The sequence below is a fragment of the Nicotiana attenuata genome, unplaced genomic scaffold (assembly GCF_001879085.1).
Source record: "Nicotiana attenuata strain UT unplaced genomic scaffold, NIATTr2, whole genome shotgun sequence".
NCBI lineage: Eukaryota > Viridiplantae > Streptophyta > Magnoliopsida > Solanales > Solanaceae > Nicotiana > Nicotiana attenuata.
The window spans coordinates 135,414-157,389 of NW_017671665.1; the positions used below are offsets into that span (position 1 = coordinate 135,414).

The window sequence follows — 21,976 nt, forward strand, 5'->3', positions numbered from 1 at the left end:
GAAGAAGGGGAAAAACTCGTGGTTGAATCTTCCTCCTTGCTCCTAAAATGTTCTCGCCTACTTAGGTGTTGTCTTACCCTAAAGTAGTGTCTCTCCGTTCAAAAGGACATTTTATGATGCATTAATATCTATTAGGGATTGTATGGGGCGATCTTGAGCACTCCTATCTCGAAAAGGAGAAGTTGAGTCGCATGCTGGGGGATGGTGCAATGCGCGACCCCTAGGCACGCTCCAAGCACTTTTTCTTCTTTGTTTCTTTCGCGTGTTGGGGGTTGGTGCCAAAGTGTCATACTTCACTAGTTTTGATTCACTTCCTAGGCCATTTCGCACCTACCTTTCGTGCAATGCACCAATTGTAGCACGCTCCCAGCTCTTCCCTCTCAACTTCATTTTGCATTAAATCATTCGATTATTGACAACTTCCGTCCAAACTCATTCCTACGCACAATAAGAACACAATGAGCCACGTTTATAAGCATGTGATCTCCCGCAACTCACACATAAAATGATATGAACTATACTCAAAATCATGCATTTTTTGTCAGTTATCATCATCCTCCCTTTCAAATTACATATATAGACAAGTAACTTAATTTCAAAATTCACTCAAGCATCTTACAAATAACAACAGTTTATATCAACACTTAGAACCCAGCATATGCACTATTAATAGTTTTTCTCAAGTTTTCAAATCATGCCAAGACTATTTAAATATTTGTGAGACTATTTCTAACATCCTAGCCTCAAAAATTGACTCCAATACGTTCCATACTATGACTTGCTTCTTGTGCTAACTCAAAAACCAAGGACTTTACCAACCACAATCGCTTGCTCCTAATTAATTTAACTAATTACTTATTTAATTTCCACAATAGTAGTTTAGTAGATAAATAATATTTTTTTACTATCTTGGACAGTAAATTGATTTTAGTTTGCTTTGTTAACGATTAATCTAAGTCTATTTGGGTTCGGCATCCAACTTTCAAGTCACTTTATCACTTGACGGCCACATATACTTGCTTGTACTTGGGGAACCAACACTACAGGTTTAGGATCCTACGCCGTGCATTGTGATGTTTCGCGTATTGGGCTTCTTGGGCTTCACGCGGTATTGATGCAGGACTGTAGGGTGATTGCCTATGAGTCTCGGCAGTTGAAGGTTCATGAGAAGAATTAACTTGTGCGTGACTTAGAGTTGACATCCATTGTTCATGCACTGAAGATTTGGAGGCTTTATCTTTACGGCGTTCCATGTGAGGTCTATACCGACCATTGGAGTTTCCAGCACCTCTTCAAGAAGAAAGACCTTAATTTGCGAAAACGGAGATGGTTAGAGCTTTTGAAAGACTATGATATCACCATATTATTCATCTAGGGAAGGCCAATGTAGTGGTCGATGCATAGAGTAGGAAGGCTGAGAGCATGGATAGTTTGGCATATTTACCACTTGTGGAGAGGTCACTAGCTATGGATGTTGAGGTCTTCGCCAATCTATTTGTGAGAATAGATGTTTCGGAGCCTAGCAAGGTTCTTGCTTGTGTTATGTCACATTCATGGTTGTTGGAGCGTATCAAGGCTCGCCAGTTTGATGATCCTCACTTGTTGGTGTTGAAAGATACGGTGCAGGGGGTGGTGCTAAGGAGGTTGTGATTGGTGATGTGGTGTTATGCAGTTTTGGAGCTAGATTTATGTTCTAAATGTTGATGGGTTAAGAGAGTTAATCCTTTAAGAGGCTCACAGTTCGCGCTATTCCATTCACCCATGTGTCATGAAGATGTACCTTGGCTTGAAAAAGAATTATTAGTGGCAAAGAACAAGGAAAGATAATGTTGTGTATGTCTCTCGTTGTTTGAATTGTCAACAGGTGAAGTACGAGCATCAGAAATTGGGTGTATTGATACAGAGATTGGAGATACTAGAGTGGAAGTGGGAGCGCATCACTATTGACTTACTGATAGGCTTACCACGGACCTTGAGGAAGTACGATGCAGTCTGGGTTATTATGGACCCGTTCACTAAGTCTGTACATTTTATTCTAGTGGTTACTTCCTATTCTATAAAGCGATTGACTCGGATTTACATCCATGAGATTATCCGCCTGCACGGCGTGCCCATTTCTGACAGAGGCACGTAGTTCACATTGCATTTTTGGAGAGCTGTGCAACGTGAGTTGGGCGCGTGGTTCAAGCCGAGCACAATATTTTACCCTCAAACGGACAGACAGTCCGAGCGCACTATTCAGATCTTGGAGGACATGTTACATGCCTGTGTTATTGATTTCGGAGGTTCATGGGACTAGTTCTTAGCTATAGCAGAGTTCGCCTATAACAACAACTATCAGTCGAGCATCTAGATGGCTCCATACGAGGCCTTATATGGGAGGCGATGCTGTTCATTGATTGGTTGGTCTGAGCCTGGAGAGGCTAGATTGTTGGGCATTGATTTAGTCTGTGATGCTATGGAAAAGGTTAGGTGATTCACGAATGACTTCGTACAACTCAGTCTAGGCATAAGAGTTATGCGGACGAGATTTCGCTTACATGGTGGGTGAGAAGGTTCTTCTCCGAGTGTCGCCTATGAAGGGCGTGATGCAGTTTGAGAAAAAGGGAAAGTTGAGCCAAAGTTCTATTGGCCTGTTTGAGATCTTGGAGAGAGTTGGGGAGGTCGCTTATAAGCTTGCATTGCCTCCTAGCCTAGTAGGGGTACATTCAGTATTTTACATTTCTATGCTTTAGAAGTACCATGAGGACAACTCACATGTTTTGTACTTCAGCATGGTGCAGCTTGATGAAATCTGACCTCTGAGGAAGAGTCGGTAGATATTCTAGACTAGCACGTTTGCAAGTTGAGATCCAAGAGTTTTCCTTCGACGAAAGTGAAGTGGAGAGATCAGCTAATAGAGGCGTCTATGTGGGAGTCCGAGTCTGATATGCGGATTAGATACCCCCACCTTTTTACCAGTCTAGGTACTTTTCTATGTTCGTTCAAGGAAGAACATTTCTTTTAGAGGTGGAGAATGTGACGACCTCATAGGTCGTTTTGAGTACTTGCCTTTATTTCTGTGTTTTGAGACCTCCCATAACTTCATTTGATATTTCTTGATGTGCGTGTGTGGTCCGTGTCGCTTTTCAAAAAGCGTTTATGTAAAAATTTGAAGAAAATATAGTTTTTGACTTAAAATGAGGCTAGAGTTGACCAAGGTCAACATTTTGGGTAAACGATCTCGGATCGGTGTTTTGACGATTCTGGTTGGTTCGTATGATATTTTGGACTTCTACGCATGTTCGGTTGGGATTCGGGTGACCCGAACGCGTTTCGGCACATTATGTGCGAAATTATGAAAATTGTGTTTAACTTGAAAATTCTTGAATTTTGAAGATCAATTCTTGTTATTTGATGTTATTTTTATGATTTGAGTAGCGAGAAAGTTCGTAGCATGTTATTACACTAGTGTGAATTTTCGGTTTGGTGCGGTCAAGCGATCGCATTCGTGAGCATGGACCTAGGCTGGGAGACCTCGCATTTGCGAAGTAATATTCTCTTTTGCGAAGGAGGGACAGTCGCATTAGTGAACTTGTTGGTCGCATTTGCGACCACTAGTCATTGAGGTCATCTTCGCAAATGCGAAGAAATTATCCGCATTTGCTAATGGCGGCATTTTGCATTTGCGATAATAATCTCGCAATTGCGACTTCTGCGCATCCGATGCACTGATCACATTTGCAATCCGTGTGTCGCATTTGCGGGCATCGTATTTTCGAACAAGTGTTCGCAACTGCGACACCTGTAGCTAGGTAAAAGAAGGGAAAACGGGACTTAGCTTATTTTACACCACTTCTCAATCCCAAACACTCTAGAGGCGATTTTTGAAGAAATTTTTCTTTCCAAATTCATTGGTAAGGAACTGTAATTCATTTTATATCAATTCCACATTACATTTTATGAGTTTTTTTACATAAAATCTTTGAATTTCATGGTAGAGATAAGGGACTTTTGGTAGACCTTAGGAATTTTGTAAAATTGAGATTTAGACCTCAAATTGAGGCCGGATTTTTAAATAAATCACATAACCGGGTTCGGGGGTGAATGGGTAATCGGGTTTTGGTCTGATCTCGAATTTCCACCAAGCAGGCCCGGGGTTGTCTTTTGTTGATTTTTTTTAAAAATGAACAAAATTGAACCCTTTTCATTCGTCGGTAGTTTCTAAAGCTTATTTATAATTGTTTGATTGATAATTGGCTAGATTCGGTTGGTTTGGAGGCTTGTTCCAAAGGTAAGGTCGTGGTTGGTTGATTGAATAGGTTGCGGAGTGAGGTAAGTGTCGTGTTTAACTTTGACTTGAGGGAATTAGGACTAGTTGGTCTATTTGCTATGTAAATTACCTATGGGGACGACGTATACGTATGGTGACGAGTATATATGCGTCGTCATAGGTCAAAGCTGGTGGAAATTTATTTATCATATCATTTTGATTCTTTTACCATGCCTTCTATGCTTTAATTAGATTGTTATTATTTGATTGTTCGCTTCGTGTTTATTGATAAATTTGTAGTTGTTGGGATATCACAAGTTGAATTGTTCATCATAATATCACGGTTGAAGTTGAAAATTGGTTTTCCACCTTACTTGATACTTTGGATTATTATTGTTGCTTGGTAAGGAGGAGTGAAAAGCACGAAGGGTACTGTCATGCCTTATTTTGCATATTATTGATTGAGCGATGGTGTGGATTAAAGTACGAAGGATGATGCCGTGCACTTGATTTATTATTATCATTTATCATATCATATGAGGAAGAGAATAAAAGTACGAAGGGTGATGTCATGCTATCTCATTTATCATATGGTGAGGATGAGAGTAAAAGCATGAAGGGTGATGTTGTGCCACTGAATATATCATATTACATTGTGAGGATGAGAGTTAAAGCACGAAGGGTGATGCCGTAAAATTTGATGATTTCAATGCTTTACTTGATTTCTGAATTTGTGAATTTAATTGGATGCATCGTTGTTTATTTCGGAAAGAGGTCACTTGGTAATTTGTACTTACTGTTTTGATCTTTCCCCTTTTTACATGTTCTCTATCCGTTAATATTTTAAATTCTCTGCCTATTAGTTTTGTTGTTTTATGTATATATCTACACATGATTTTAGTAGGTATCTTGTCATAGCCTCGTTACTACCTCGTAGAGTTTAGACTCGACACTTACAGAGTATATTGGGTCGGTTGTACTCATGCTACACCTATGCACTTCTTGTGCAGATTCTGGAGTTGGTCCCTTCCTTATCTTGTTTTACTGTATATTCTATTTCGAACGGTTGTAATTCCTTCTACCATTGGTTGTAGCACTTTTTAGTATGCTCGTGTACTTATGACACCAAATTCTGCATTTTGGCTAGTCGATGTTGGAATTGTTATGTTTATTTTGAAATTCTACAGCTTTATCTCTTGTTATTGTACTTTTGTCTAAAAATGATTAGTTGTATACTAATATTGGCTTTCCTATGAAGTGGACATTAGGCGCCATCACGGCCCCGCGGTTGGGAATTTCGGATCGTGACAGATACTCGGAAAGTTATTCTGAATCTATTGTAGGGATAAGAGATCCTTTGCATGTTCCAGATTCTAAAGCAGCTATGTTGTTAGAAAGTCGTTGTTTTTATTCGACTACGAAATGACAATTCTTGAAAACTAAATCGGTGGTTAGCAAATATATACAGATTCTGAGTTCATCATCTTAAGCTACAAGCATCCCTTTGCTTCTCTTTAGTTTGATGTCAAACCATACTTTTAGTACATATTTGTTCGCATCAAAATATGTGACTTCACTAAAATTCTTGAGGAAAATGTTGAACGATACTTGTTTATTAAGTAGAATAAGTTTTATATCATGATCCAAGTACTTGTAATCTAAACTTCATCTCCCATTGAAAGTAACAACAAGGCAAATCGAATTTATCATGCAGTTAATGAGTTATTGAATGAATAAAAAACCTGAAGTTTTCTGGAAAACACTACTCATTTAGCTTGAAGTTTCTTATCAACCTATATCAGGCTTAAATAACTTCAGGCTATATCAGCATGAAATTTAGGTTATATATCTTTGAAGATTCACACTTTTTAGACAAGTTTTCTGGAAAATACTACCAGCTATTTTTTTTAAATTTCCATAGTCTGAAGTTCACTTTCCATATCTTTGAAGCTTCAGCCCTTTTAGGCTAAAGTTTTCAGGAAACACTATTTATTTTAAGCTGAAGTTTCCTCTCATCCTATATCAGCATGAAGTTTAGCTTATATATCTTTGAAGTTGCAGACTTTCTAAGCTGAAGTTTTCTGGAAAAAACTACCAGCTATCTTTTTAAATTTTCACAGTGTGAAGTTATTTTTATATATATCTGAAGTTCGCTTTCTATATCTTTGAAGCTTCAGACTTTTTAGGTTGAAGTTTTTTAGAAAACACTACTCATTTTAGGCTAAAGTTTCCTATCAGCCTATATCAGCATGAAACAATTTCATGCTATACTAGCATGAAGTTTTAACTTATGTATCTTTGTATATTCAAACTTTTTTGGCTAATGTTTTCTGGAAAACACTACTCATTTAGCTGAAGTTTCCTATCAGCCCATATCAGCGTGAAACAACTTGATGCCATATCAGCATGAAGTTTTACCTTATATATCTTTGAAGCTTCAGACCTTTTAGGCTAAAGTTTTCTGGAAAATACTACTCATTTAGAGTGTGTTTGGTATGACGGAAAATATTTTCTCATTTTCCACTGTTTGGTTGCACAAAATAGTTTGGAAAATATTTTCCTACATATTATATTTTTCTGAAATTGAAGGAAAATGACTTCCCTAGAAAAAGTTAGGAAAATATTTTCCAAAAACTCCACCTACCCTCACATCTAACCCCAACACCCTCCTCTTTCTCTCCCTTTTTTTTTGTATTTTTAATTTTCTGCACCACCCACCCACCCAACTCCCTCAAATCCCCCCTCCACTCCCGGCAATATTTTTTTTATATTTTCAATTCTAGTCTTTTTTTACACGTTCGAAAATTTACGAATTGCAAAGTTATGAGTTTGGAGGTTTATGTTTTTAGAAGTTTACAGGTTTAGAAATTATAGAGTTTATGGGTTAGAAAGTTTAGTGATTCAAAAGTTTATGAAATTGTGGGTTCGGAAGGTTGTTGGTTCGAAAGTTTATGGCGTCATGTTTATTGTATCTAAATTATTTATGAATACTCTTGAGAAGTTATTTTTCTTAATTTGTGTACCAAACACCGAAAAATGAGTAAGATTACTACTTGTTTTCCAAGAAAATATATTTTTGAAAAATATTTTTCACGAAAATATTTCCATTATACCAAACACACCCTTAGACTTAGATTTCCTGTCAGCCTATATCAACCTGAATCAACTTCAAGTAAAATCAGCATGAAGTTTTAGCTTATATATCTTTGAAGCTTCAGAATTTTTAGGCTGATGTTTTCTTGAATACTTTTTTGAATATTCCAACAATTTTAATTTGTTAAATGTAAGTTTTCAAAAGTTTTTGAAGATCTATAAGTGGATACAACTAAATATGATTTGCAAATGACTGTAAGTAGCATAAAATTATTAAAAATTTCTGTAGGCATGAATTGAAATCAGATCTCGTTTATCAAGTTCAACAGTTAAAAAGCAGTACGAATTATGAAAGTAATTGCAGAAACATATATCATGAAGCTGAATCAGTTGTAGAAACTAATGCTAAATTTGAAGATGAATTACAATACTTACAATGCAGCTGTAATTTTGAATTCGAAGTTTTTGATGAATCTAGTTCAAGTTTCTGATTTTTTGATAAAGCTGGCGCGATGAAAAACTTGAGAAGAGACCTTTGACGAGAGATGGAGGAGATCTTTGACGAGTGAGGTAGCAGATCACACGATCAATGCTTTATGCAGGTTTTATATCTTTGATCAGGGATATTATTGTCATATTATTACGTATTTTTTGCCAACTGGCTGCCAATTCAATAATTTGTAAACATAGGGTATAGGTTAAAGGCAGCACAAATATAGGGCACGACTGCAAATCCCCGAAATTTGAAGATTGTCACCAAATTTAGTTTCAAACTGGAATTTATCTCACTTAACACTTTAATCGTGTATATCCTACTTATAATATATATTCACATATAACTTTAATCGTGTATATCCTACTTATAATATATATATTCACACATTTATCACCTTTTAAAAACATTTTACAATTTTCAAGGAAAGGACTGCACTCTTTTGTCCATTGTAGATTGGCAAAGATTAGAATAGGCGAGTACACCTCCATGATATCATGAACTCTAGTTTACCAAGAAAACATCAATTATTATAATTGAATGCAACAAAGAGAGAGAGAGAAGAAATTACAAATTACATGATCAAACATCTAGAGCTCATTGCCAATGGTGGTGCACAGAAATCACAATATTTCCCTTTGCTTCTATACATCTCTTCGCTTAAGAAAATAAGCATCAACCTAAAACGAAGAGCATTTCCTTTTACTTGTTGTAATGTTAATCAGAAGTTGTGTTTCAAGAATAAGTGTTCCTGAGGAGAAGCTGGTCCAATTTCTTCTTCTAAACTTCTCAATCCGTCACTAACCCCAGGCACAGTGCCATATCCATAGACGTTCCTATTTTCTAAATTCTTTGCTTCAACGTCTGCATCCGATACTGAAGACTTTCTCCTCTGAGATGACGCAACACTTGGGAACGTGATCCATGAAGGAGCCCTGAATTCGAATCTCTGATCCTCAGTTTCTGCAACATCTGTTGTTTCAGAGGTTGACCGATTTGAAGAGGACTTCTTGTGCAATCTGCTGCTTCCTAGAACAACCTCCGTTGGCAAGATAGGCTGATCATTGCTCGGACTACCCATCAATTGAGCAAGTGCTCGCTCCAATGCTGTCGTGACTTTGTCCATGGATGGCCTTTCCTTCCCTCTCATCCTCACGCATTTGCTGGCTATATTAGCAATTCTTCTTAGAGCTTCAACATCAGAAGGCAGTTTCAAGACTGGATCTAGGATTGCCTGAATATCACCAGCTTTGATTAATGGGACTGCCCACTCGACTATGTTGCCTTCATCATATTGCATGTCAATGGCTTTCCGACCACTGAGAATTTCTAAAAGCAAAACCCCAAAGCTATAGACATCGGATTTGGTTGTAAGATAATGTAGTCGGTAGTACTCGGGATCAAGGTACCCTAGCGTCCCTGCTGGTAACTCAGCTAATGGAGAACTGCTATTAGCAGGTCCAAGCAAGGAAAGGCCAAAATCAGCAACTCGAGCATTGTGTTCTTCGTCTATTAGGATGTTTGAGGACTTGATGTCTCTGTGAATCACAGGTGGACATGCGTAACCATGCAAATATTCGATTCCCCGAGCAGCTTGGACTGCAATGGTTACCCTTCTTATCCAATCTAATTGATCCTTCACGGTGTTGTTCTTCCCATGTAGATGTTGATGCAAGGAGCCATTAGCCATGTACTCATATACTAGCAGTCTTTCACCAGCTTCTTCACAATAACCTAGCAAATTGAGCAAATGAGCATGATTTAACCTGGACAGCAAGTCTAGCTCAGTGTGGAACTCCTTTGAATTCTTCTTCATATCAGAAGACATTATAGCTCTCTTGACAGCAACCACAGTACCGTCCTTCAAAACCCCCTTGAACACACACGAAAAACTACCCTTTCCAACTTGTGATTCTTCTTTGAATCCCCCAGTTGCTGTCTCAAGCTCTTCATAAGATCTGGCCTATCTTTAGCAGTTTCCTTTGGGAAAGGACCATTCGCTATATTCTTCCTAGGACTAAGACCTTTCCCTGAACATCTACAGTTCCTTAACTTGTACCGAACATACACAATCGAAGTCAGAGATACAACACTCACCAAGAATACTGCAAATGCAACCTCAGAAACGATGACTGGCAACTGGAGTGACCAAAATTTAGACTTCTTCTTTCCAGAAATAGCACTGGAACAGCTTGAAAAGCAGTCAGCAGAGGTACAACTTGAACAATTATATGTGCACCGTCTATCAGTAGATGAACTGCATTCAACCTGTTGATACATTTCAGCAGGGCAGCCATTGGTGCAGGGAAGGCAAATGCGAGAATCGGGAGACTTGCAAGCTGCACTTCCATTGTTAAACTCATAGAAGCCAGAAGCACAAGGCCTAGGCTTGCAGATTCCAGGAGAAACAGCCAGTGGTAGAGATGAGGGAAAGCCAAAGCCCCAACAAACAGGCAAGAGCGAAATTTCCGCCAGGATTCCACAAGTGAAGTAATCACCAGCTGCTATCTCATAAAGCCTAACTCCACTAGGAGGTGGTGTGCTTTTCTCGACCCTGTAACCCCAGCAAGCAACTCCACGATCATAGCTCTTAATCCCACAAGCATGAAACTTACCACTAACAACGGAAAGAATTGGATCGTTAGGGGTCAGTTCGATATTGAGTTGAGCGGCAGAGAATTCTTGTTCAAGATTCAAGCTCCTTCCCCAGCAATACACTTGAGCGTTTACCCCCTCTAGGATCCCACAGACATGATATCCCCCAGCTGCAATCTTGATAAATCTCAAATCTTTTGGTGCTAGGCTAATAACCTGGCTGCTAGTCTCATCACCCCAGCAGAAAACACTTCTGTTGAGAGAGAACAAACCACAATTGAACTCTGAACCAGCAGAAATTGAGTGGATCTGACCCTCAAACTCATTGTTTCTTGTCATGTTATAACCCCAGCAGTCCACCAAGGAAGTGTTCCTACGGTTCCCCATTAAGGGTTTCCTTAATCCACACAAGTGATTTTCACCAGCTGAAATTTCTATGTATTCGGACCCTTTGATAATGGGCTGAGGCACTCCCATTTGGACAAAACTGCTTCTTCCCCAACAATAAGGCTGGGAGGAATCCATCAGAAGCCCACACACAAACCCATTCCCAGCAGTTAGACCAATAAAAGCGAAATGAGCAGGAGTTGAATAGATTATAGCAGAACTGGAGCCATAGCAGCTCGCCAAATGAGACCCATCCGACTTTAAGCCGCAGAACACAGAACCATATTCACCATAAGATATGGCAATTGAAGACATTGATCCCAACCCTGAAACTTTCCCCCATAAAATCACTAGGAACACAAAAGCGTATCTGTATTTCCACATTACTACCAGACAGGAGCCAAACTTAACAACAAATAAAACCAATAAGTGTTTATGGTTGAGACAAACCATAGCCCAAAAAAGAAAATCACAACTTTACAGCCAAAAACATACTCAATATATAATAATACCCTCTCCTGACCTCCCCGGCAACTCGGCTTTCCTTTGTCAAGATCCCCTACCCTGTAAAGAAGCAGCTGCAAATATTTTTCAATTCAAGAAAATATACTTGAAACTCTCCAATATCTCATTTTTGAATCTGCTCATTCTGTAAATTGAAACGATTATGTCAAGCTATGGGTGGTTAGAGAGTGGGGGGGGGGGGGTCTAAGGTCTTGATGGGTGGTGATGGATGTTATTGTTATTGTTATTGTTGGTGAAGACTGAAGAGCAAATGAGAAAGAGAAAGAGGAAGAGAGACAGAGAGCATTAAATGTCTCAAAATAAGCGTCAGTGTAATGTAGGTGAAAGCATTTAATGAGAAAGTTATTGCAAAAATTGATCTTTCAATGCCTGCATATCTGCACACATGTCCCTTACATACTCTCTCATCGCTTTACTTCTGCCTGCCTTTCATGCAAATATAAATAAAAACTCCTCTCAAATTATATTCAAATCTTTTACTACTACTTTCTCTTTCCAATTATTTATATGTTTACAAGTTACTCTTTATACGGCATAATTTACTTCAATTTCCATAATTATACTTTAACTTTCTATTACTGTTACATGGCTCCTAGCTAGTACTCTCATTTCACATCTCTTATTATAATCCCCGCCTAAACATATTAAATTGACACTATATAAAAATTCTCTATCTATTTTTTTTTTCTTTTTGCCTTATTTTGAAAAAAAGAAAAGTAAATTGCTTATTCTTCTTTTTCCCCATGTGTCAAATACTATATTGTTTTGCAGACAAATGACGTTGCAGGAATTCTCTTATTCATGTTATCCTCAAGGAATTATTGATGTTTTCACTACAAGTTTGGAGATTTCGTGATGATCTAATAAGGGTAAAAATTTAGAGATTAATTAATTATGCTTGATGTTTTAAAACATGAAATGTTTTGTCCGTAAAACGGTACAGTTGAATTTTGTAATGTAATTTATAGACACATGAATTAATTTGATCCAAGAATATAAAATAAATAAAAACAGAAATAATATTATCAAAATAACTTGAAGAAAATACAAGTCTGGTTATGGACTTAGCTTCTCTGGAACCAGTAATAAGAGTAAAAGAGAGAGATAATAGTTTTATAGAACAAGAGAAGATGTTAGCTTTTGTGCGCAGATGATTTTTCTTGTCTACTTGTGACGACCCAGTAGGTTGTCTTGTGCATTGTAGACTTGTTCCCCTATTTATAGCTTATTCTATATTCACTTGTGATTACGTGACTTGTCGGGGTGGTTGGTTTGGTTCCGGAGAGGTTTCGCAATGAATTGGGACACTTAGCCCGAGGTTGGAAGCTTAAGTTGAAAGAGTTGATCGGAGTTTGACTTGTGTGTAGATGACTCCGGAACGGAGTTTTGATGGTTCTGATAGCTTCGTATAGTGATTTTGGTCTTAAGCATATGTCTAGATGTTGATTTGGAGGCCCGTAGGTTGGTTTGATATTTTTTCGTGAAAGTTGGAAAGTTGAAGGTTTGGAAGGTTGAGAGGTTTGACCGAGAGTTGACTTTATGGGTATCGGGTTCGGATTTTGCTTCCGAAAGTTGAAATAGGTCCGTTGTGTCATTTATAACTTGTGTGAAAAATTTGAGGTTAATCGGAGTTGGTTTGGTATAATTCGGCATTTGTTTTAGAAGTTGGAAGTTCCTTAGATCATTAGGCTTGAAACGGGGTGCGATTCGTGATTTCGATGTTGTTTGATATGATTTGAGGCTTTGACTAAGTTCGTATCGTGTTTTAGGACCTGTTGGTATGTTTTGTTGAGGTCCCGGGGGCCTCGGGTGAATTACGGATGGTTAACGGATCAAGAGTTGGACTTAATGCATTGCTGAAGATTTTGGTTGCTAGTGTAATCGCATATGCGATGGGCTTAGCCGCAGATGCGAAGTTGCAGGTGCGGTTGGAGGGTCGCAGGTGCAGAAGGGGGCCTGGCTTAGGGATTTTTGCAAGTGCAAGCGGAGGTTTTGCAGAAGAAGTCGCTTCTGCGATGGTTGTTCCGTAGAAACGGATGTTGGACTTGAAGGGCAGGAAACGCAGATGTGGATAGCTTCCGCTGGAGAGAACTCGCATAAGCGTGAGTAGGACCGCAGAAGCGGACCCGTAAAAGAGGAATTTTGGCCTCAGATGCGGCCGGTCGGGATTTTAATTATTTTCGCGAAAGAAGACTTTTTCCGTAAAAGCAAAACGGTAGTTGCAGTAGTTGAGCCGCAGAAGCGAGATCGCTGGCAGTGATTTAAAATCAAAGGGTTTGGTTGTTTTTTTCATTTTTGGGATTTGAAGTTCATACTAGGGCGATTTTTGGAGAGGTTTCCAGCTAGATTGAAGAGGTAAGTGACTTTTAATTACTTTTGTCCATGAATATTGAATACCCATTGATTATTACACATATTTCTCATGAATCTAAGTTAGAACTTGGGAATTTTTGGACTATGGTATTGGAGAGTGAAATATGAGGATTTGAGGGTTGATTTGTGGTTGGAATTGGGTGATTTTGGTATGATTGAACTCGTAATTGAATGGGTATTCGGAATTTGTAAATTTTGTCGCGTTCCGATGTGCGGGCCCAGGGTTAACTTTTTTACTTGAGTTAAAGATCTTAGCTTTATCTTTTGGAATCACTTTCTATCGCTTCTATTGATAGTATTACGCTATTTTGGCTAGATTCGAGCCTTCCGGAGGTTGATACGCATGGAAATGGCTTGTTAACGGAGTGATTAAGTTTGCTTGAGGTAAGTATCTTATCTAAACTTGGTTGAGGCACTAGTTACCTGAATTATTTGTGATAACTACGTGCTATAGGTACGCACATGTGTGGGCTTTGAGCCCATGTGCTAACACCAAGCTATTTATCCATTCTCGGGTTATGCATAGGCTATGATATGCCTAGAATTGACTATTAAGCTTTAAGGTATGATGTTCCTCATATTCGTGACACTGCTGTGAATTATTTGAGCCATGTTTGAGGCTACATAGAGGTCTAGTCCCTGAATGAACTTGATGAATGCTATTATGTGATGAAATTGTCAATTAAAGCTACGATAGCACTCTTTGCACATGCTTACACTTTAGCATGTCATTTATACCAGTCTAGGAGCATGAGATCTGTTGTTTATTCATCACACACATGTATTCTTGTTTAGTTGCTCTTGTGTGATATGATTGAACTGGATGCTTGTGACCATGCCTGGCAGATTATGTTGTTATGCATGTGACTACACTAGGCGGATTTTATTTTTATGCCCGTGACCACGCCGAGCGGATTATGCTGTTATGTCTGTGACCACGCCGGGCAGATTATATTGTTATGACTATGACCACGTTGGGCAGATTATGTTGATATGACTATGAATATACCGGGCGGATTGTACTGTTAGTCTTGTGATCATGCTGGGCGAATTATGATATTGAGCATGTGACTATGCCGGGCTGGTAGCACGTTGAATTGGTCGTGCTTGTATGTGGATATGGATCCATCCCCCTAGGGTTGTCTTCTCATGTTTCTCTCTTGATAGTGTACACCAGGATATTGAGGAAAACTTATCAGTGGTTTGGTACGGATACGGAAAGGTTGAGGAAATCTGGCCAGTGTTTGTTTGGATTTTGCATTTCGTGTTTACTTGCAGTTTTCGTGGTTAATTGCCTGATTTAATTGCATATCATCCTTATACGCTGAACATTTACTGATTAGAGTATTTGAGTAACTGTACGCATACACACAGGTGCTTCTTCCTATGCTTTATGACTTGATTTCATTATTGTTCTATATTTGTTAAAAATGATAAAGTTGTACATGTTATAGCTAGTATCATTTATAATTCATGTTTCTTTTACCTCGCCGGGGTTAGTTACAATACTTATTGAGTACATTAAGTCGGTTGTATTTACACTACACTCTGCACTTAATTGTGCAGATCCAGGTGTGGGGACCAGCTATCAGCTGTAGGCTTGCTTGTTGGACTGAGTTCGAGAGGCGAGGTAGAGTTGTATCCTTGGCCGTAGTTTTGATTTGTCTTTTTTTCCTTACATGTTACATTTCAGACAGTGTTATTATTGTTCAGTTCCAGACTTGTATTCTGTTGTAGAGCTCATGACTCTGTATTTACCAGTTTCTTGAGGATTCCCTTGTATTGGAAGTATTTTTTGTTACATTTAGGTTTCAGATTTATGCTATTTCGATAATTTATGTTGTTTTGACTCTTTATTGTTAAGTTTTGGCTTGCCTAGCCGGTGTGTTAAGCGCCATCACGACGGGTTGGGATTTTGGGTCGTCACTAGTTGGTATTAGGGCCCTAGGTTCGTCGGTATTATGAGTCGTGAGCAAGTTTAGTAGAGTCTTGCGGATTAGTACGTAGACGTCTATACTTATAATCGAGAGGCTACCGAACTATTAGTAAACTTCACTTTCTTGTATTCTTGTCGTGTGGATTTGCTATTTCCAAAATTTGAACTTGACTCTTCTATTCTCTTATAGATGGTGAGGACACGTGCGACCCGATCATGCAGACGACCACCAGTACCACCAGCTAGGGCTACGAGAGGTCAGGGCTGCGAGAGGTCGGGGCTACGAGAGGTCGGGGCTGCGAGAGGTCAGGGCTGCGATAGAGGTCGAGGTGTGGCTCATACTTGATGACGTCCAAATCCACTACTAATAAGTAAATGGACAGGGTCGCATGCAACATAATTTACCCAACTATGATTCGGGATTGAATCCCACAGAGAACAATATGTAGGCGATTAGGACTGTAAGAGAATTATTACTTGTTATGCAATGCCAAACACTTAGAATTGTTTTTAGAAATTGTTTATACCTAAATGCAAAAATGTAAACTAACCTAGAAAGCAAGTAAAATGACCAATGGCTACAAGTATGGATGCACGGGGAATTACACTCAAGAAACGATCCAATGTATTTTACGATTTTACAAATATGAGCGAGTTTACGTTAATTAGCCACGGGTAATAATTCTATAGTAGCTTCTTTCAAAGACTAACAAGACTTCCCAATTGAATTGTCCCTCAATCAATTAAGAGATTAAGCACACTCGGATATGGCTACAAGTAGTTCAATCCTATCCCTAGGTAGAATCTATAAAATGAGGGTTAAAACCTCAAGTTCCTGTCAATTAATCTGTCCCAACCCCAAATAATCTTTCCCAAAATTAATTCGAAGTTAATGGGCGAGTGCTAGGGTTAGCTAATCCCTTTGAAAATATTAAAGAACAAGAATAATTAAAGTAACAATAACTCACTTCATAAATTAAAAGATAAAAAATCATTCAATACATAAGCACAACAAGGTATTTAATCCACACTATTAAATATGGTTATTTCCATAAACAACATTCAAGTGTTGAATAAAATACTACACACTTAGATATTCAATACAAAGCAAGAAAATGAAGAAATTAGTACAAATGGGTAAGAAATCCTTAACCAAAATCTTCAAATCTTCAAAAGCTAAGTGTATGTGCATAAACCCTAGCTTCCAAACCCGTTCATTCTAGTCTTAGGGACTGAAAATAAGCCAAAGATCCTTTTACAACTGAGCTAACTAGGGTATTAAATAGTTTGGGGCCAAAAAATATGAAATTACAGAAGTACCCAGAGCTGAAGCGCGATCTTTGCATTTGCGAACAAAAGTTCGCAATTGCGAACTTTGACTATCTTGTTGACCATCGCATTTGCGATCAAGACTTCGCATTTGCGAAGGTTGACTGCTTGGTTTGACTTCGCATTTGCGAAGTCTTATTCGCATTTGCGATCAAGACTTGACTGGCTTGACTTCGCATTTGCGATGCCTTTTCTCGCATTTGCGAGCTCTATTTTGTTCGCATTTCCCACGTCAGTGTCGCAATTGCGACAACTGAGGCCATTTTCCAGATTTTCTTCTTTTCAGCTTCTTTTTGACTCGTTTCACTTGGTTTCTTCAAGATCACTTCTAAATCACATAGAACCTGTAATATAGAAGTAAACGACATTATACACATGATTTTATTACTCAAACATAGCAAAAATCTAAGCTTAAAGACGAGATAAGTTGGTAAAATACCAACTTATCAAACCCCCAAACTTAAACTATTGCTTGTCCTCAAGCAATGAAAGCGATAAAATCTCCTTCCAAGCATTTAACTCAATAGTACATCAATATCATGCCAAGTCAAAAAGGTCTATTGTAAGCACAAACACTTGACTTCGATTGGTACCAACAATTAACCCAAAGCATATGTATTACCAAACACTTCTCATGAACTTCATTACATTTCAAGTGCTCAAACACTACGCAAATCAAAGTAGCAATCAAGTCATGACACTAAAGCTTCAAAATTTTCCTCTCTATCAAAATTATCTTCCCTCGTTCATTCTTCCCAATTGGAATGGGATTAAATTTACAATTCAAATCTCATGTGCCCTCACACTTAAGAGAGAATCCCACACTCATAATTTGCAATTCAAAACATAAATGGGATATCAAATGGAAAGAATTAACTCTCACTCTCACAAAGATATTCAGATGCACAAAAGTAGTGCTATAGGCTTGCCTTTATTTTAATTTGCCGCCTATTCAAGAGCATTCGGTTGGAGATCCCATAAGGACTATTTTTTTGAGCTTGTAATGTAGGTTAAGGAAAGGATTGGAATAAGCATTTGGGATACAAGTGACTACACCCTCCTTGAACACTACTTACATTTGTCTTTCTTTTTGCACTTTGCTTTTTTTTTTAACCACATAGCCTTTATTGGCATCTAGTTACCAACATAGAACCACCTTGAAGTATCTCTCTAATTTTCTCAAGACTCCATATTTATATATACAAATTTTTCTTTATATATAACTATTTTGTTTTGGAGCTTGAGTAATTATACCTCAATGTACAACCTTACCAATTTTCAACTTGACACCAACACCCCCAACTTAGGCTTTTAGCCTCATTCTCAATATTCAAGGAGGGACGGGTTCAAAAGAGAAAATTATTTCACAAAAGGGTAAAAGTTTATAATGAGGTGGACAAAGAAAAGGTTAAAGGCTCAAATGGGATAAACTAGCGATAATATTTATGCAATGTTAGGCTTGAAAGGCTAAAGAGGCTTTTTCAAAGATCACAAAAAATGCCTAAGGTCATCCCTCCAACCAAACATAACTAACATTAGCATTGAAAGACCAACCGAGCAAGTTCTAGACTACAAATAATGCAAAAAGAACTTCACAACAAGTCTCACACACACGGCACATGAAAACTCAAGTGAAATACAAATCCAAAATCCAATTGAAACCAATGAATCTCAAGGAAGCCATGTATAGCCTAAGAAGCTATTTAGTGAATCAAAGAGCAAAAAATAGAGTCTAAACGTCATGACAATGATCTTTACTTCAATCATTTTTCTTTTTCAAGGATCAAAAATTCATATGCCGAGGTTTAAATCGTGTTGGTACCAAGCAAGCCACAACTTGGCCAATGGGCCCATACCCCACTCAAACCACTTATTCTTCCTAAATTAAAAAAAAATTACATCTAAGCTACAAGACTAATTCCCTTAAGAAAGTCGCCTAGCTATCTCTCCCAATTGAAAAAGATAATTACTACATGAGATAGCACATAAGATAAAGGAAAGAATCTTTTATCGGGAAAAGTCGACAAAAATTGACTAACAATTACCCGGTTCAAGAAGAAAATTGGCATCCTCGGAAAAAGAACCGTGGTACAAAGAAAACCAAGGATATCGCCACCAAAATAAAACATCCACGGAGAAAGAACCGTCGTACAAAGAAAACCAAGGATATTGATCGCTGCAAACTCCACTCTACTATAAAGTAGGAAGAGAGGGTCGCAATAGCTTTTACCCGATATGAGGGTCGGGATCGAATTCCTCAGAGAGCTAGAAATTGGAGCTGGGTATCTATCTAGACTAGAGTCGTGTAATTGTTCTAAATATAACTTCCAACATTTTTGGGTTTTTCAATTATAAACTACTATTATCAAACTACTAATTGAAACTAGATTATGCTATGAAATAATTGCTAAGGTTGTATCTAATGGAAAAAAAGGGAACTAGGGTCATGACTTCACCTAGGTGGCCAATTGACGGGTAGATGTTACTAAGGTTTGATTGACATAATTGAGGCTTATGCTATAACCGTTGCACAATTTTACCCACTCTCACACCTCCCGGTAGAGAGAGTGATTTTGCCCACTTGACTCTCTCGAGACCTAATGGGTAGGCAAATTAGATCAAGCAACTAGGGTTCAAGTAGGGTGATTACTCGAGGTTTAACCCGTTAATTAGGACTATCATTTCTCATGAGTCCATCCCAATTCCTTGTTGGGTCAATTTTGGAGACTTAGACTCTCTTTCTCAAGAAGAGTCAAATTCACAAAGCACAAATCAGTGTTTGCAACCACCAATTTATAGATTAAAACATAAAATCAACCCAAATAGCAAACACCCATAGTCAATCTAACCCTAGATGGCAACACCCATCAATTACCCACACTAAGGTTGAGCCACAACCCTAGCAAATGGGTTTAGCTACTCATGCTTGAAGGAGACAATGAAGAAATAGATGAAGAACAAGACATATTAATTAAATACTAATTTAAAGTACAAGAATCTATCGTTAATTTGAAGCTAAGATGCCAAAAATGGCTACAAAATGAGTCTCACCAGCGCAGCTCAAAGTCTGGAAATAACTCATGACCTAAAAATGGTAAAATGTTCTATTTATACTAGGCTGGAAAAACTGGACAAAAATACACATGCGGGGTCAGTGCGGGCCGCATGAAATGGACCGCGGTCGTGCTAGGCTCTTTGACTTCAATTCTGGGCTCTCTGAAGTTGGGCTCCGCGGACCGCGCAGAATGGACCGCGGCCGCGGAGACAGCTAGCGCGGTCCGCACAAAGATGACCGCGGACCGCATAGGCTGGGGCTCTGGCAATTTTAACTCTCTGAATCTCTATTCCGCGAACCGCACAAAATGGTTATGCGGTCGCGGAGCCTTCACAGCGGACCGCGCTATATGTACAGCAGCCGCATTGGTTGAACCTTGATTTTGCCAACTCTCTGAACCATCTAGTGCGGCCGCATTCGACTTTGTGCGGTCCGCACTAGGCTTGTTTGCCCTCAGTTTACTTGGTGTTTGATACTTGAGCAGGTTTCACTCCTTTAGAGATGATCCTTGATATTTCGTCACTTTGTCGATTAAAACTGCAATCAAGCACAACTTATGAGCCTTTTGGGACTATTTTGTAACAATTTATATTCAAAGCATAGGCAAGTAGGAGCATAAAACACGTTAAAATCCCTACTTATCAACTCCCACAAACTTAAGCCTTTGCTTGTCCTCAAGCAAACAAAATAAGACCCATCCCTTAGGTAAAATCCAAGAATTTCCAGCTATCCTAAAGTAACCTCAACAAGTATCAATTGGGACTAACAATTTCCCTCAATACGAATGAATCATCAACAACATTTAAACTTTGAAAGACCATGGATCAAGTGTGACACAAGAGCCTCAAGAGTTGACTCATTACATCAAGGAACTCTCTCAATTACTTTGGTCGCTGTGGAACCCAAACTCACACATCCTCAACTTTCCCTAAGCAAACCTCACCTTTTAGAGTATCGACACACAAACCGAGGTTAATGGGGATTCACTCATCTCTCTCAAGAAAAAGTCACAAGTCCGGCTCTAAGTACCATATGCTTGCCCATTATGTAAGTATCCACTAATGTAAGCTTCATTCAACTTAAGATCATATAGGGCTTTTGTGGAGTCATTGTGAAGGCTTTTGGTTTAGGGTAGGAAATGTTTTGGTCTAAGTGGGTTCCATCTTCCCTTAAGCACTTCTTTTGATTCATTTGACACAATTCACTTGACTCTTTGAGTCATTTCACCTNAGAGTCAACTCCCGGTCGAACCTCTCAACCTTCCAAACCTTCAACTTTTCAATTTTCACCAAAATGCATCAAATTAACATACGGAACTCCAAATCCAAATTCGGACACACGCCTAAGTCCAAAATCACCATACGAATCTATTGGAATCACCAAATACCATTTCAAAGTTGTCCACACAAAAGTTAAATTCTGGTCATCTCTTACCCCGTAAGCTTCTAAAACAAGAATTGTTCTTCCAAATCTAATCCTGAATCACCTGAAAACCGAACTCGACCACACACGCAAGTCTTAACACATAATATGAAGTTGCTCGCTAACTTAAGCCACCGAATGGGATGCAAATTCTCAAAATGACTGGTCGGGTTGTTACAGTCCTGTTCCATCCGGGGCCAATAGTAGCCAGCCCTAACTAACATGAGAACTAATAAGTCTGCACTAGAGTGGTTTCTGCAGATTCTTCATGGACTTCCCTTATCACGTAGTCCGCCCCCGAGGCTCCTTGACGCCGAGCCAATGGTCTTTGGAACGACCTCCTATATAACTGTCCATCAACAAGACAGTAGAGAGATGCTTTGGTCTGAGTGCCCAGAACGCTTTTGGTCCTTCGTGTAATTTTTTATGTCTGAGATATTCAATGAACTCATTCCTCCAGTCCCAGATTAAGTTGGTTGAATTAACTTCACAGTAGCCGTCCACATCCAACACCGC

The 21,976-nt window shown here is 38.7% G+C and overlaps 1 protein-coding gene across 1 annotated transcript; it reads right to left on the reverse strand.

Annotated features, from left to right (window-relative positions):
• Window positions 1–8,346: 8,346 nt before the first annotated feature.
• LOC109209581 (serine/threonine-protein kinase-like protein ACR4) lies at window positions 8,347–11,774 on the reverse strand. Its single transcript, XM_019372887.1, is given in 2 exon segments — window positions 8,347–9,794; window positions 9,797–11,774. Coding segments are annotated over 2 exon segments (2,712 nt in total). The 5' UTR covers window positions 11,274–11,774; the 3' UTR covers window positions 8,347–8,559.
• Window positions 11,775–21,976: the final 10,202 nt, after the last annotated feature.